Here is a 16,562-nt window from a genome sequence, read left to right on the forward strand (position 1 = left end):
TATTAGTTCCAGGAGTTTTTTGGTTCCTTTTTAGTCGATTGATGTAATAGGTTACATTAATTGGTTTTCAAATATTGACACAATTTAAATGCAGCTTTCTAATATAAGTATGTCAGGAGTCTCCAACATAGCCCCCAGGTTTGATGATTTGCTAGAAGGACGCATAAGACTAAGTTGTACTCATAGCTTAGAGTTATTACAACTAAGAGATATGAAGCAAAATCAGCAAAGGGAAAAGGTACAATGGGGCAAAGCCCAAAGGAAACCAGGAGAAAGCTTCCAAGAATCCTTTCCTCATGGAGTCAACTGGTTGTGCCTAATTTTTCCAGTATCACATTATGACAACATTTGTAAAATGTTGTCTACTAAGCAAGCTCACTAGAGACTCGGTGCCCAAGGTTATATTGAAGCCTGGTTACATAGGCACCTTCTACCTAACATGTACCAAAATTCCAGACTCCAAGAAGAAAAGCAAGTGTTTAGTATATACCACAGTGTTTGTACAAACAACTTAGGCACACTGAATCACTTCTATCGGGGCAGCGATTTTCAATCAGTGTGTGGTGTGCCACAAGAATTTTTAAAACATGCAATACCTGACTGTTTAGTCAGGGGCACTGGCCTCTTTTCCCTTAGAATAAATAAATTTTTTTATTTGTTGTCAAATAAAAAATGACAACAGCCGCCCTGGTGTGTGGTTTAGTTGGAGCATCATCCAATAAACCAATCATCCCCTCTTCTCACCCAGACCTTTTATCCACAAAGATTGAGTGCAAGAGGTACAAAAATATTTTCATATAATTTGACCAGAAAGACACATTATGTTCAGGAATTGGTCAAAATTAAATCCTGACTTTCAAAAATTTTCAAAATGAGTTAACATAACTTCCCCTCTTTTTTTTTGTCCTGACTAATTATCTAGTGAGCAGCCAAGAAAAGGCTATCCCCTTTTTTTTGGACAGCTATATTTAGTAATTAAAATGCTTCACTAAGATTTATTGCCAGCAGAAAGGTGAGGGAAGTAGAGCCATACTAACAGCCCAGTGTTGTAAATTGTAACTAATCTGAAAATTCATCCCCCAGAGGGAGTCCAGAATCCAGTCTGTCAGGTGTGGAGTGGATGGAGGGATCACACTCCTTGTGATGTGCTCTCCTCCAACTTGCAGTTTGGGGCAGGAATCACATGTTAGGAATGCATTCAGCCTCTACATCAGAAATGTAGAGGTGATCAATAGCCTAATTTTAGATGGTCCCATCAGAGAATGAATTGTTTCTCTTGGGCATGTGGATGTGACCCAGACAATTCAGCCGGCATCCAGTGATGTTTTCATAGTTTAGTGCACCACAAAAGAATGTCCTAAATCTGCAACACTCCCAGAGTCTAAGTTCTGTTCATTGAGCCTCTGCTTGCTTTCTTTTCAGCTGAGCTTGTGCTGAGGCTAAAACAGCCCATATCAGACAGCATCATTTTTTAGCGTAGAGTCAGGCCAAGGCAGTTGGGAACTATGAAGTTAGAATTCCAACAAACCTAGCAGTTAGTCCTTTGCAGATCTGAGACTCTACAAAGGCCAGACAGCTGTGTTCCAAATCCGAGTAACAAGCAGGGCCTTCTTAGCTCTTATCTTGTCAATCTTAGAGTCCAAATTGACCCACTCAAAAGTGTACATATCTGGCTGAAGAAGCATCTGCCTCTAAGGATCAGAAACTTGATTTCATAAGAGCTCATTAGCAACTGAAAACTGCTTTTTAAAGAACTCTAAAAGTGTATCCACATCTAGAGATTGCCTCTCTTTTTATGTTGCCTCCTTTTTTGCAGAGGCTGCAATAGGCAAAAATCGTCAGTTATGGAGACATACTCTGTTTCTAATATCCAAGTTTAAATTCCATCAGCCCACCAGCAACAAAAAGCATAGAAGTTTTGTCCCATTACCATTTTTTCTTTGCAGCCTTTTCTGATTAGGATGATCCCTCTAGCATTTATGAAATTTTAAGCACATTAATATTTTACATTAGTTTTCTCATATATCCAGATGTAATAACCACAAAATACAAAAAAGCATTTTATAAAAATTTCCCTTTTTCAACAAATTGCAAATTTATTTAAATATTCCTTGAAGTAAATTTAGCATTTACCTGGTTAACATTACAGCTGTGTGTGTGTCTTGGGCTGGGGGTATATCCTGGCTGTAATGCAAGAGGATTGGGATTGCTGCTGTAGCAGCTAGGTTAAAGAAACTGTTTAGCCCTAGCCGGTTTGGCTCAGTGGTTAGACCACCAGCCCGCAGACTGAAGGGTCCCAGGCTCTGTTCCGGGCTCGTGCAGGAGGCAACCAATTGCTTGTCTCTCTTACATCGATGTTTCTCTCTCTTTCTCCACCCCCCCCCCTCTCTAAAAAGCAATGGAAGAAATATTCTCAGGTGAAGATTAAAACAGAGAGAGAAACTGTTGAAGGTTGTCCCCCTCTACTTTTTTCCCCTCTTTGGGTTTATCTAAAGCTTTGCTCCAGCCCCAACCACTGATAAAACCTTTTTTCCTCTCACTCATAGGACAGAACAGTGCACACTTTCAACATTTTTGGCCCATCCAAAGCTTATCTTTGGGAATGTTTGGGCCCTTTATCCTCCAACCTTCAGAAAAGAACAAAAGCCAAAGATATCACCTGGGATGCAATCCTCTCCTTTCCCCCATTTTGGCCAGCACAGGCAAAAGCAGCCAGAAGATCAGCAAACCAACTCTGCTGGGGATGGGTCTATCATTTTCAAATTTCATAGGCAACCTTATCTCTCATAACAGAAATCAGCTCACCTGCTGTTTAATGTCATGGATAACTCTTAGCTACCCAGGCACCAAAGGCTCATTATTTCCCACTCCTTCATTCTTTCAATTCTCAAATAATGCTTTCACCATATTTTAGTGAGTCCAAGATAGTCTAGCAAATCCCACTTCTGACACCACTGTGTTGTGAGGTGGTCCTCAAAATCACCTCCAGGTTCAGTGATTCTCTAGGAGGACTCACAAGATGCAGCATGTAGTTGTACTCACAGCCCAAATTCATTACAGCAAAATCAGCAAACTGAAAAGCACATGGGGCAAAGTCCAGAGGAAGCTAGACACAAGTTTCTAAGAGTCCTCTCCCCACAGAATTGAACGGGATGTGTCTGTTTCTCCAGCATCAAATTATGACAATACATGTGAAATGTTTCCTACAAAGGAAGCTCACTAGAAACTCAGTCCCCAAGGTTTTTATTGGAGGCTGGTCATGTAAGCACATTTAGCCTAGCATGTGCCAAAATTCCAGGCTCCCAGGAGAAAAAGCAAGTGTTTAGCATATACCACATTGTTTATACAAACAACTTAGATACAGTGAGCCACACCTATCAGTTATGGAGTGGTGTACACCCTCCTTAAATCCAGATTTCTAGACACCAGTCAAGGGCCAATCTTGTAAGCAGGCCTTTCTAAGGATAGCCATCTTAAACCTACAATGTTAATAACTTTCTTCTGCACAGTAGGCTCGCACATCCTCAGAGAAATGGGGCTGAATTTGTAATATTGAATAAACACTTCAAAGTGATAAATCATTTTAGGTTCAGCAGGACAGTGGATAAGAAACAGTGAGAACTCCTAGAAGCTAAGTAGTGTTATATCTTGACTCAATATAATACTTCTAGATTTCCCCCCGTAAAAGAATAAGTTAAAATGAGTCCTCACAATGAAAGATCTAGCAAAGCCAGGTAGACTCACTGACTTTAAAACAGTGGAGAAGAGTGGGGTCTTTTCCAATGAGGACAATGTTAAAAAAAAATTTGTATTATAGCAATTTTGTATTTATTCTTTGTGGTTAGTGTGAGAAACGGAATGGTTCCCTTTTAATACTATTTTATAAACTTGTACTAAATTTGAATGTACATAATTATTAGAGATATCTTAGGGAACAGCTCTGTTCCCTGAAGTTTAGACACAAAATTTCCAATTACAATTCATTTTTTTAAAAATTTCAAGCACTTAATACTACTTGCAAACAGTAAATATTATTACCTTTATAAACAATATTTGATTACAAATTTCTAAACTTTCATAAATAGTGTAAATTTTATTTTCAATTGGATATACAGTTGATTTAAGTTTAGGAAGCCTCAGTTTGAGGCTAAAAGGTTTGCCTTTTGAAACATAAGTAATTTTGTCTTTTTCTCAATTGCGTTAACTTTGAGACCTTGGCTTCCTAATACCAAGATAAAAGACTACTAATTTAACATTTTTATGTTTACAAAATAAGGACAATACATTATCCAACCATTATGAGCACAAACACTGCTGAATGACAGTCAGAGATGCCAAAGTTGCTGAAATTAAGCTATTTGCTGACAGCACCATAGCATTACAGCCTGAAATGTTAATTTTTCAGCACTATGAAATTTTGAATTCAAAGTATGAAAAATAGTTCTGAAGGGGGAGTTAAAGTACAACACATAACATTTTGAGTAGTTGAGAAGTCAAATGTATGAAAGCTGAATATTGCCTAAGAAAAATTTTAGCTATCTGAAAATTTTACTTGTATGGAGAGTTCTGTGTTCTGTGATCATTGCAGATAATTATATTTTGATAGGAAACAGAAAGAGCGATGCTTCACACAGTAGTCGTACTCCAGGTTTGGACTCTTTTCCACTTGTGGACCTCATGCTAGCTATTTTCAGTGTTCACTTGCCAGTTTGGCAAAAAGAGGCAGTCAGCTGCTGCCCTTTGCAGCTATTTTCATTTCTTCCTTTTCTAACAGTTGCATCTTTTTCCACACTGAAAGCCAGATAGATATAAAAGGTACCCAAAAGCAGCCAGAATATATATGTTGGATTATCTCCTTTTTCTTGGTTGCTGAGAAACTTCAGGCAGCCAAACTACCACATAGAGTTTTTTAGTACTATAATGGTAATACCTTTGTATTTGTGTACCCATTTTATTTTGAATTTTGCCATATTAAGATATTGTAATAACAGCAGTTAATTCTCATTTTGGAGTGCATATTACAGGGAAGTTGCATTCTTTGTTAAAAGATTTTTCTCAGCTTAGATCATTGTCATAGTATTCTGTAATATTCATAAGTTTTCCTGTAGACTGTGGATATTCATGAATTTCTCCAGGAAGCTACCAAGAGTAAAGCCACATTTGACTTCAACTTAATATGCAATTAGGCAGGCTAAACCCCAAATCTCTTAAACCATACTTCATTTTTAGCAACATTTTAGACTAACATCTCTTGCTCCCTGCTAAAAATGTGTGTTTGTTCCATATACTCACAATGTGAGAGTCTATGTATTATTCCTGGTTTTAACTAAATTCTATATCCCTTCACGTAGTTGGTTTTTTTAAATCCTCAATGAGGATATTTTTTTTCCATTGATTTTTTTTTTTTTTTTTAATAGAGAGAGTGCAAGGGACAGAGGAGGGGGAAAGAGAGAGAAAGAGAAACATGGACGTGAGAGTGACACATCAATTGGTTGCCTCCTACCCAAGCCTTGACTGGGGCCGGGGATTGAACTTGCAACCGAGGTATGTGCCCTAGACTGGGAATTGAACCCAAGACTCTTCAGCCTGCAGGCTGACGCTCTAACCACTCAACCAAACCGGCCAGGGCTTCACTTAATATTTTTAAGTGCAATTACACAGGAGAGACTTGTTAATATTGACAGCAACCTAGAAAAATAGTGAAAATGCAGTTAACCTTGGTTCAGTAGATAGTTGAAAAAGTATAGTTTTTTAACTTGCCAAAGGTCAGATACCTAATAAACCATTAAGTCTAGGCTACCAGTTATGTATTATTCCTGATCTGGAACATACAGTTGGTGACAATTTTCTTAAGATTTTACTGTCTTCAAAAGAATGAGTATTGAATTCTTTAAAGGCAGCAACTTACTCTTTACCAGTCACTTGCAGATCCTGATAGAGGAAGAAAGATAAAATTTTTTAGTACCTCCTATGTGCCAGACACTGTATTGCCTACTTTACCTAGGTAATCATGACAATCCTTCAAGGTAGGTGGCCTTATCCCCATTTTACAGATGAGGAAATTGAGATTCAGAGAGGTTAAGTGATTTGTACTAGAACTAGAAAGTAGTAAATGTGGAATTCCAACCCTGGTGGTTCTATGTTATGCCTCTTCCATCAGTCAGGGGTGGGCAGACTGCAGCCTGTGGGCCAAATAGCCATGTCTGTTTTTGTAAGTGAAGTACAAACACTACCACACCCATTCTATTACATATTGCCTATGGCTTTCAAGCTACAGTAGCAGTTGACTACAGTCATGTGTTGCTTAACAACGGGGATATGTTCTGAGAAATGCCACGTTAGTCATCATGCAAACATTGTAGGGTGCACTTGCACAAACCTGGATGGTATAGCCTACTACACACCTAGTCTGTTGGTACAGTGCAGTATATTGCTCGTAGGCTACAAACCTGTACAACACGTTACTGTTGTGAATATTGTAGGCTATTGTAACACAGTGTATTTGTGTATCTAAACATAGAAAAGGTACAGTAAAAATAAAGTATAAAAGGTAAAAAATATGGTACACCTGTATAGGGTACTTACCAGAATGGGAGCTTGCAGGCTTGGAAGTTGCTCTGGGTAAGTCAGTAAGTGAAAGGTGAGTAAATGGGAAGGCTGCTGTTGACTCTATAAACATCATATACTTAGGCTACACTAAATTTATAAAAAATAATTTTCTTTAATAAGTTAACCTTAACTTACTGTAACTTTTTTTTATTATATAAACTTAAAATTTTTTAAATTCTCTACTCTTTTGAAATAATACACACACATTGTACAGCTATACAAAAATATTTTTTCTTTGTATCCTTATTCTATAAGCTTTTTCTATTTTTAAGTTAAATTTTTACTTTATAAACTTTTTTGTTAAAAATGTAGACACAAACACACACACTAGCCTAGGCTGACACAGGGTCAGGATCATCAGAATCACTGTCTTTCACTTTCACATCTTGTTTCACTGGAAGGACTTCAGGGGCAGTAACATTCATTGAGCTGTCATCTCCTTTGATAAACAATGCCTTCTTCTGGAGTAGCTCCTGAAGGACCTGCCTAAGGGCCTCCTTAAGGAGGTGTCATTCTTTTCAGAGATGTGTTCCCTGTGGTTTACTTGGTTTCTTCTTTTTCTTTTTGAATCATAGATTTGCTTGTAAGCAGATAATGCACCATGAATATTTCTGCCTATTAATGAAAACCTTTCAGTGTTCTTGACCATGTTTGCAAACATTTTAAGGAGCTTGTTGAGATCTGCCAAAGCTGATCTGTGTTTTCTCTTAGAGTTCTTTTTCTTCTCCTGCAGTTTCCTTTTTTCTTGCCTTTTCTTCAGCTGTTTTTTTTTTTGTGTTTCAATTCCAACAGCTCCTTATTAATCAGTTTCTCAGGAACCATCTCTAGGAACTCCTCAATGTCATCTTCATCCATACCCACTTTAAAGTTGTTTGCCATCTCAACCACAGCCTTGTTGCTCTTTGCAACCTTTGCACTATGGCATTACGATGGCTATGACACCATTGGGCGATAGGAACTTGTCAGCTCCATCATAATCTTATGGGACTACTGTCATATATGCAGTCCATCATTGACCATAATATTGATATACAGTGCATGACTGTATTTTATTCTTTTTGATGCAGTTGTAAATGTGATTGTCTTCTTAATTTCTCTTTCTAATAGTTGGTTATTAATATATAGAAATGCAACAGATTTCTGCATATTGATCTTATATCCTGTAACTTTTCTGAATTCATTTATTAGCTCTAACAGTGTTTTGTGTGGAGCCTGTAAGGGATTTCTGTACATAACATGTCATCTGCAATTAGTGACAGTCTTATTTCTTCTTTTCCAATTTGGATGCCTCTTATTTCTTTTTCTTGACTAATTGCCCTGACTAGGACTTCCCAAGCCATGTTGAATAAAAGTGGTGAGAGTGATCATCCCTGTCTTGTTACTGATCTTAGAGGAAAAGCTTCCAGCTTTTCACTGTTGAGTATGATGTTAGCTTGGGCTTGTCAGATATGGTTATTATTATGTTGAGGTTTGTACTCTCTGTACCCACTTCGTTGGGTTTTTATAAATGGATGTTGAATTTTGTCAAATGCTTTTCTGCATCTATGGGGATGATAATAGGATTTTTATTCTTCATTTTGTTAACATGGTTTATCACATTGATTGGTATATGGATGTTGAACCATACTTGCATCCCTGGAATAAATTCCACTTTATCGTGGTGTATGATTCTTTTAATGTATTATTGAATTTGGTTTACTGGTCTATTAGTTTTTGGTAAGGGTACACAGGCAATTCAGTGGAGAAAGGATACTCTTCAGCAAATGGTGCTGGATACTATTGGATGTTTATACATAAAATATAATGAATCTCAGTCAATGCCTTATATAGAAATTACCTCAAAATGGATCACGGACTTAAATGTAAAACCTAAAACTAAAAAATTTCTAGAGGGAAATAAGGGAGAAAATCTCTGTGACCTGGGTTAGGCAAAGAGTTTGACATATGACTCTGTTCATAAAAGGGAAAAAAAATGATAAATTTAATTTTGTCGAATTTAAAACTTTCGATCTGTGAACAACACTGTTAAGAGAATGAAACGAGAAGGAAGCTACAAATTAGAAGAATATTACATTTCTAACAAAGGCCTTTTTACAGAATACATAAGGAACTCACATGCAATAGTAATTCATCTTAAAATATGGCCATAAGATCTAACCAGACACTCTGTAAATAAAAAGGTACTCCTGGTAAATAAGCATATGAAAGCATGCTCAATGTCAGTAGTCATTAGGGAAATGGAAATTAGTATCATTGTGAGGTGCCACTATACATCCATTAAAATGGCTACCAAAAGGGCAAAAAAAGGAAACCTGATGATTCCACATGCTAACCAAGATGATGGTTTTTGTGTGTGTGTTTTTTATATAAAGTGAAACAACTTTTACCACATGTCTCAGAAATTCCACTCCTGGATATTTACCCAAGGGAAATTAAAACATACATTCACACAAAACTGTATGTGAATGTCATCGTAGCTTTATTTAACAGTTGCCCCAAACTCGTATCAACCAGCACGTCCTGCAATATGTGAATGGGTAAACAAACAGCGGTACATCCACACAATGGACTACTACTCAGCAACAAAAAGAATTGAAATATTGATTCATGTATCAACAAGGATAAATCTTAAATGTATTTTTCTAAAAATGCTAAAACCTGAAAAAGATCTAGCTCAAAAACCTGTAATGGCTCCCTATTGCAAACAGAATAAAATCAAAGCCTTCCAATGTTTATATCTCTATTCCTATTGCAATATAAACACCATAGATGTATTGGTTTCTATTTGTTCACTTATATCTGTTAGCTGAAGAAAGTAGATATTAACACTTCTGGTTTACAGGTGAGGAAACAACTCAAAGAGGTTAAGTTACGTGGTAAAATAGAAACAGAATTTGAGCACAGATCTTTCTGACTCTTACTCCCCTTTTCCTTGCCGTCACAGCTCTTGCCAATATGTTAGACTTAGCATAGTTTCAAAACCAGTCCATGGTCCTTAATTTAACCCTGACCTGTATGTTATAGTAAACTGGATAGCTTTTAAAATTCTCATTCTGGCCTCATCCTCCCTAGACCAGTTAAAATCACCTCCTGTGGTGATTCTAGTGCATGGTGATCAACGAAAATTACTGAACATTAATAAATGATTGTTGAATGAGTGAATGAACAGAGTTGATAGCTTAATATATTATTTGCCTACATGGTTTCTGTCTGCACTAGTATATTGACTTTTCATGGCTTTTTTCCTTCTATCCTTATTTACTTTTTTACCTTACCCCTTGACAGTTCTCGTAGTCTTTTTTTTAAATCATCCTCTCCTTTTCACTAAATATTATTACAATAACAATTAGAGTATTTCTTTGGATGCAGAGCTTTCTGGAATTTTCTTCCTTGAGACATCTTTTTGATTTCAAGAGGGGGTAGGGTTGAACATATTGTTTGAATGAATGTTCTACTTGTTTCTGTTCTGGCTAAAAAGAAGTTTAGTTGTAGATTTAAAATTGTTACGCTTATCAGTTCTTATCTGCAGAAAGTTGCAGAAGAATGAATTGAGAGAGAGAGAGAGAGAGCGAGAGAGAGAGAGTGTGTGTGTGTGTGTGTGTGTGTGTGTGTGTGTGTGTGTGTGTGTGTGTAATACTGGGTTTTCTTCCAGTTAAATGAAAAATGGGAGCCAATTATTTTGTCTGGGTCAACAACTTCAGCTCATAATTATGACTTCTAAATTATTTACCTTTGTGGAAACAGATCAATTAGGCATTATTTATATCTGAAGCATTTCATCTTCTGTAAAAGGTTTCTGGGAGTAGTTTATTAGTTTAAGTGCACTTGAGTTGTTGTTGTACCCAGTTATTAACCTATGAATGGGGAAGTTGAAAGACAAAGATTTAAAGCAGGAGTTATAGAGTCCTTCACAATTAAAAGTTAATAAAAAATTAGGGAAAGCTCTCTGGTGTTCATTGACGGTATATTTTTGTTACTTTTTCATTAAATACTTAAATACTGTGCTTTACTAGTCAGTGATTAAACTTCACCTAGATTTTCCTTTATAACTTAGAAGCCCCAAATAAAAAATTATTATGCCTCTTTGATAATCCATCACTTGCTTCTTGAAGCTCTCTATGTATATTTATCTTACAGTTGGAGAAATAGTACTTAAGGGTTTGATTTCAAAAAAAAAAAGAGGGACAGTCACTTCAGGTTATGCTAGCTGTAGCTATGAAAAAGTGAAAGGACACATCTGGCAAATTTCTAGGCAAGACTTGTGAGAATAAATCTGAGAGGGAATGGATCTATGGCTGCTTTAAATTATGCATTTCCTGGTGACTTCCAGGCTTATTGAACTCATATTTTTAAAATGAAACATACTTGAAAATAACTGAGAATCACATAAAGGTTTCCACATGCCATTGTGCTTTCAACATGAGTAACAGTAATATTTACATGCACATTTAGAGTATTATTGATTTTTTTAAAGTATCTTGTTATTTTAAGGAAGTACCCCCAAGATATCACTGCTATCTTAGGTATTTTTTCACATGTTAGATAGAAATTACTTTCTTATACAACATTTCTCTAAGGTAATAATGTAAATCATTATTTATTAGTCTAGTCCAAAACTCTGAAAATGTTCATAATTTGAGTATAGTCTACCAGGGAAGAAAGGTAAAACCAAACAACTGAAAGTTTCCAAATCCTTAGGAAAGACCCTTTAGAACCTAAATTATATTTTTTATATTTGGTTATAGACAAAAATATACAATAAACTGAATGGAGTTCTCATAACAGTAATAAAGTCTTAAAGTGCTTAAAGTAGTACAACAAAACAAATTATTTCACTGAGGATAAACACATGGCTCCTAGATTCTATGAAAAACAAAAGTAAATAAAATCCAGGCTGTTGCTGAAAAATCCCCAAAATGGTTATAGTACATTGTGGTATCAAAGCATAGATTGTGGGAGAGGCGAATTTGCTCCTCGTTCAAGATGAGATGATAAAGGAGTACTTTAGGCTAAAGGTTTAGCAACTCTCTAAATAGTTAAATAAAAATTTAAAAATTACGTAATATGATCCAACTTATGTATATAAATATTTATAGTGCATATATGTGCATATAAACACATATTTACATACATTATAAGTAAGGTGGTTATTTATCAAAATGCTGATTTATTTATCTTCCAGTAAATAGGCTATGAGGAGTTTTTTTATTCAAATTTTTTCTTTATTCAAATTTTAAAAAAATTCTATGCATATGTATTTGCATATTTAAAGTAAAAAAAATCAGTAACAACCCTTAAAATACCCAAATGATGATCTCATTAAGTATAGCTGTGTGCCAGAAAATGTGCTGATATAGTAGGTAGGTAGTTAATACCTATCTCTAAAATAGGTATAGCAGATATCTTACCCCGCCTGCTCACCTTAATCTCTATACTCAGATATAACATTTAGCTAGAGGATTCAGGAACTTTTTATATACAATGGTATGTGCACATTGAACTCACCCAAGGAGCTTAAATACCAAGGCCTGGGTGCCACCCACTACAGACGGTGATTTAATTGGTCTGGGATGAAGCTTGGCCAATGGGACTCTGAAGTTCTCCAGGTTATTAAAATGTATAGCCAAAATTGAGAGTCTGTGTTTTATAGGAAACTAAAAAAAAATGATGAAAGAACCAACTCATTTGTTTTTCAGTCCTTTAATTTGCATTCTGTTGAAATTGTTACTGCCTATGCAAAGCTTGTGTTGAACAAGTACATACTATTTTCAACTTTTCTTAAAGCTATGCTTTTTTTAAAAAAATTATGTTTTTATCGATTTCAGGGAGATAAGGGAGAGGGAGAAAGAGATAGAAACATCAGTGATAAGAGAGAGTCATTGATCGGCTGCCTCCTGCACCTCGCCTACTGGGGATTGAGCCTGAAACCTGGGCATGTGCCCTGACTGGGAATCGAACCGTGACCTCCTGGTTCTTAAGTTGACTCTCAACCTCTGAGCCACACTGTCCAGGCTTAAAGCTATGCTTTAATGCCCAGCCTGCCACTGAGTTAATTAGGGAACATGATAGACTCTTGTATTCTGCTTTTAAATTTTCCTTCCTAGAGTCTATCTTCTCTACAGTCACAATAGCTGGTTTTCTAAAAGATAAAATAATTACATCATTGTCCTTCCTAAAGCCTTTAATTATCCGTTCTTTATAGGTTAAAGTAAAAGTTTTAGTCTGGACCTAACCTGTTTTCAGTTTTATTTCCTGTTAGTCCAATACTAGAGACCCAGAACTTAATTCATACTTAGATCCTTGAATAAGCCTTTTGTTTCATACTTGCCTCTGCATATGTTGTTTCCTTTATCACTTATTTTGATTATAGTTCAAGAGTAGATTCAGAATAATTTCTTGGAATGGAACAAAGCTAGCATTTATTGAGTACACGAGTCAGGGACTATGGTAAGTACTTTACTTAGTAGCTCTTATAATCCTCACAGCCATCCTTAAGAAATAGTCATTTTCCCTTACTGTACAGTTAAGGACGTGAGGCTTTTAGAGGGTAAATAACTTGCTCAAAATTGCACAGCTAGTGTAGGTAAATATGAGATTTTGAACTCCAAGTCCAGTGATTGTTTCCATGCCCTTCTTCCCCCACCCACCTCACATTGCTTCAGTAGTTAATGCCCATATGACCGTTATCATAACCTCTTTCTAAACATAGTATGCATAAATATTTAATGTTTTCAGCTTTGTTTTAAATTCTTTATAGTAGAAGGAAATAAATGTAATGGTCTTAAGGTAGAGTAATCAATTTCCATTATTCTGGGTATAATCAGTTTTATTGGTTTGCTGTGACTGTCTCATTAATCATCAAGTTGTGTGGTCCTGTAATATGTTTACATTTGTAAAGTCTTTTCTGTGAGGTCTTTATAAGTACTGAGCAGTTTCACTTTTTCTTTACTACAATTTAACATCTATTCTGGAGTTCTCATAAGCAAAATCTACATTTTTCACAATCTCACAAATTGGCTGATTCAAATTTATACATAGTTTATGCAGAGATTTAAGTGTAGTCAACCATAAAATTCACTTAAATTCATTTTCTGCCCATGTGAAAAAAAAATTGAAAAGCTCATACTTTTATAGTACAAAGTGCAGCCTATGAAACCTTAACAGTCTCTGTGCAGGAAAATGTTACAGTTTAACAAGAAGTTAATTTGGGCATTGTTAAAAATTTGAGATTTTTTTTGGCTATTAAGATAAATTTAGTAAAATAGAACATAGTTGTCACCTTACATCCTCTTCCTAGATTTTATTAGTGTTCCTAATTGTGGTGGAATCTTTAGGATACTGTTTCATAATTACTGTTTCCCAATCTAAATTGATCATTTTTTCCTCTATTAGAATGTGAAACATGTTACAGAAGCATTCAAGAAGTGGCTGAAGGGAGAGGAAAAAAGTGCCATTGCCTGTCAGAAAAACAAAACAAAACATGGGAAATACAACCACCAAATTCCGTAAAGCACTCATCAATGGTGATGAAAACCTGGCCTGCCAAATATACGAAAACAACCCTCAGCTAAAAGAATCCCTTGATCCAAATACATCTTATGGGGAGCCCTACCAGCACAATACTCCATTACACTATGCTGCTAGACATGGAATGAATAGAATATTAGGGTAAGTATTACTGTAAACCAACTGATAACAAATTAGTGAAAGGGGGAAAACAAATTAGTGAAGGGGGGGGAACCTGATCTTCAAAAATATATGCAGACATATGTGCATGTTATATGGTATTGTAGTGAATTAAACTTTCTAAAACTACGCTTAAATTATTAAGTATGACTTTCTAAAATTAAGCCTCAATTAGACCAAACTTTTTTTTGTTTTTTTTTAAAATATATCTTTATTGATTTCAGAGAGAGAAAAGGAGGGGGGGGAGAGAGAGAGAGAGAGAGAGAGAGAGAGAGAGAGAAACATCAATGATGAGAGAGTCATTGATCGGCTGCCTCCTGCACGCCCCCGACTGGGGATTGAGCCCGCAATCTGGGCATGTGCCCTGACCAGGAATCAAACCCCGGTCGCCTGGATCCTAGGTCGACGCTCAGCTGCTGATCCACGCCCGGCCAGGCTACACCAAAAGTTTTAATAGTGAGGTTGGTTCACATATTCTTGTTGCTGTAAATACATTTTGCGCCTCAGTATGTTTCATAGTATGAATTCTTGACAGTAGCTTAGTGTTTAATTTACAATGCTTTTGATTCTTGAAAAATACTTGTCAGCTATCAACCAATTGCAGGGAATGGTGCCTACAGCAAAGTCCTAAGCTCTGATTTACTAGTTGAAGTTGAAAAACAGATAACTTGCCTTATCTAGTCATACTCATATTTGAGTTTCCTTTCTTTTAGTAGGGTTAAGTTACTTGAAAAGACTTTTCTAAAAGTGAAACATCTCCCTAAAACTTAAACTACTAACAAACTTTAAAAAATTCTCTTCAAGCATTAGTGACAACAAACATATTTATCTGAAGATTCTTACCTAATTACAAGGGAATTAAACTTGACATTTGCTAGCTTATAAAATGAAAGCAGCATAGGATAGAAAAGTAGTTTCAGAACAAATTTAGTTTTTTTAGAAGTAGATTGTGCAGCTATGGAAGCCTGATGCTAGAACAGAAGGAAACACATCATTGCTTACACAGTGAAATATAATTCTTAATACTGGATTCAAAGCTTTTTAGAAGCAGACAAAAAACTTGCAAACTTTTAAAATTTCTTTTTATACAAATTGTTCAAATTAAGCTGTTGTTGTTTTTTTAAATTTATCTTTATTGTTGAAAGTATTACAGATATCCCCCTTTTACTTCCCCATTGATCCCTTACCCCCCCCCCCCCAAGCCTTCACCACACTGTTGACTGTGTCCATGGGTTATGCATATATGCACATAAATTCTTTGATTAATCTCTCTCCACCCACTCCCCCACCCCCACCTTCCCACTGAGATTCATCAGTCTGTTTGTTCCATGCTTCTGTGTCTCTGGATCTGTTTTGTTCCTCAGTCTGTTTTCTTTATTAGATTCTACATGTGAGTGAGATCATGTAAAACTGCATCAGGAAAAATCAGAAAACCTGGATAGGCTAACAACTAATGAAATAGAAGCAGTAATACAAAAAACTGCCAGCAAACAAAAGCCCTGGTCTAGATGGCTTCATAGGGGAGCTTTCTAATTCTTTAAGTTGTAGGGTTAGATAGTTTACTAAAAATGTTTCTTTCTTTTTGAAGTAGACCTGCAGCACTATGAACTTCCCTTTTAGGACTGCTTTCTCTGTGTCCCATAGATTTTGGGTGGTTGTGTGTTTATTTTCATTTGTTTCCAGGAAGTTTTTGATTTCTTTTTTTTTTTTTTTTTTTTAAATATATCTTTATTGATTTCAGAGAGAGGACAGGAGAGGGAGAGAGAGAGATAGAAACATCAATGATGAGAGGCTCATTGATCGAGCCCGCAACCCGGGCATGTGCCCTGACCGGGAATCGAACCCTGATCGCCTAGATCCTAGGTTGATGCTCAACCGCTGAGCCACACCCGGCCAAGCTGATTTCTTTCTTGGTCTTATTGGTAACCCATTCATTGTTTAATAACATGCTATTTAGCCTCCATGTGTTTTAATGTTTTTGAGTGTTTTTACTGTAGTTGGTTTCTAATTTCATGCCCTTGTGATCTGAGGTGCTTGATATGATTTCAGTCTTCTTGAGCTTGTAGAGACTGGTTTTGTGTCCTAACATGTTCTGTCTTTGAGAATGACCCTTGTGCACTTCAGAGGTATGTATATTCTGCAGTTAGGGGGTGAAATGTTCTGTAAATATCAAGTAAGTCCATCTGATCTAGTCTGCCATTTAGAGTCACTGTTTCTGTGTTAACTTTTTGTCTGGAAGATCTATCCAGTGAGGTGTTAAAGTCCAC

The 16,562-nt window shown here is 36.2% G+C and overlaps 1 protein-coding gene across 4 annotated transcripts in view; it reads left to right on the plus strand.

Moving 5' to 3' along the window:
* ANKIB1 (ankyrin repeat and IBR domain containing 1) overlaps positions 1–16,562 on the plus strand; it is a 111,688-nt gene that overhangs the window by 24,670 nt on the left and 70,456 nt on the right. For 3 of the 4 annotated variants that reach the window (XM_081147849.1, XM_081147850.1, XM_081147851.1), the window contains exon 2: positions 14,002–14,277. In XM_081147849.1, coding sequence (XP_081003975.1) covers positions 14,090–14,277 — 188 coding nt within the window. In that variant the 5' untranslated portion in view covers positions 14,002–14,089. Of the gene's footprint in view, positions 1–14,001; positions 14,278–16,562 lie in introns of those variants that run through there. The other variant, XM_081147852.1, reaches the window with a different exon arrangement.

Source organism: Miniopterus schreibersii (assembly GCF_964146895.1).
Source record: "Miniopterus schreibersii genome assembly, chromosome: 9".
NCBI classification, from domain to species: domain Eukaryota; kingdom Metazoa; phylum Chordata; class Mammalia; order Chiroptera; family Miniopteridae; genus Miniopterus; species Miniopterus schreibersii.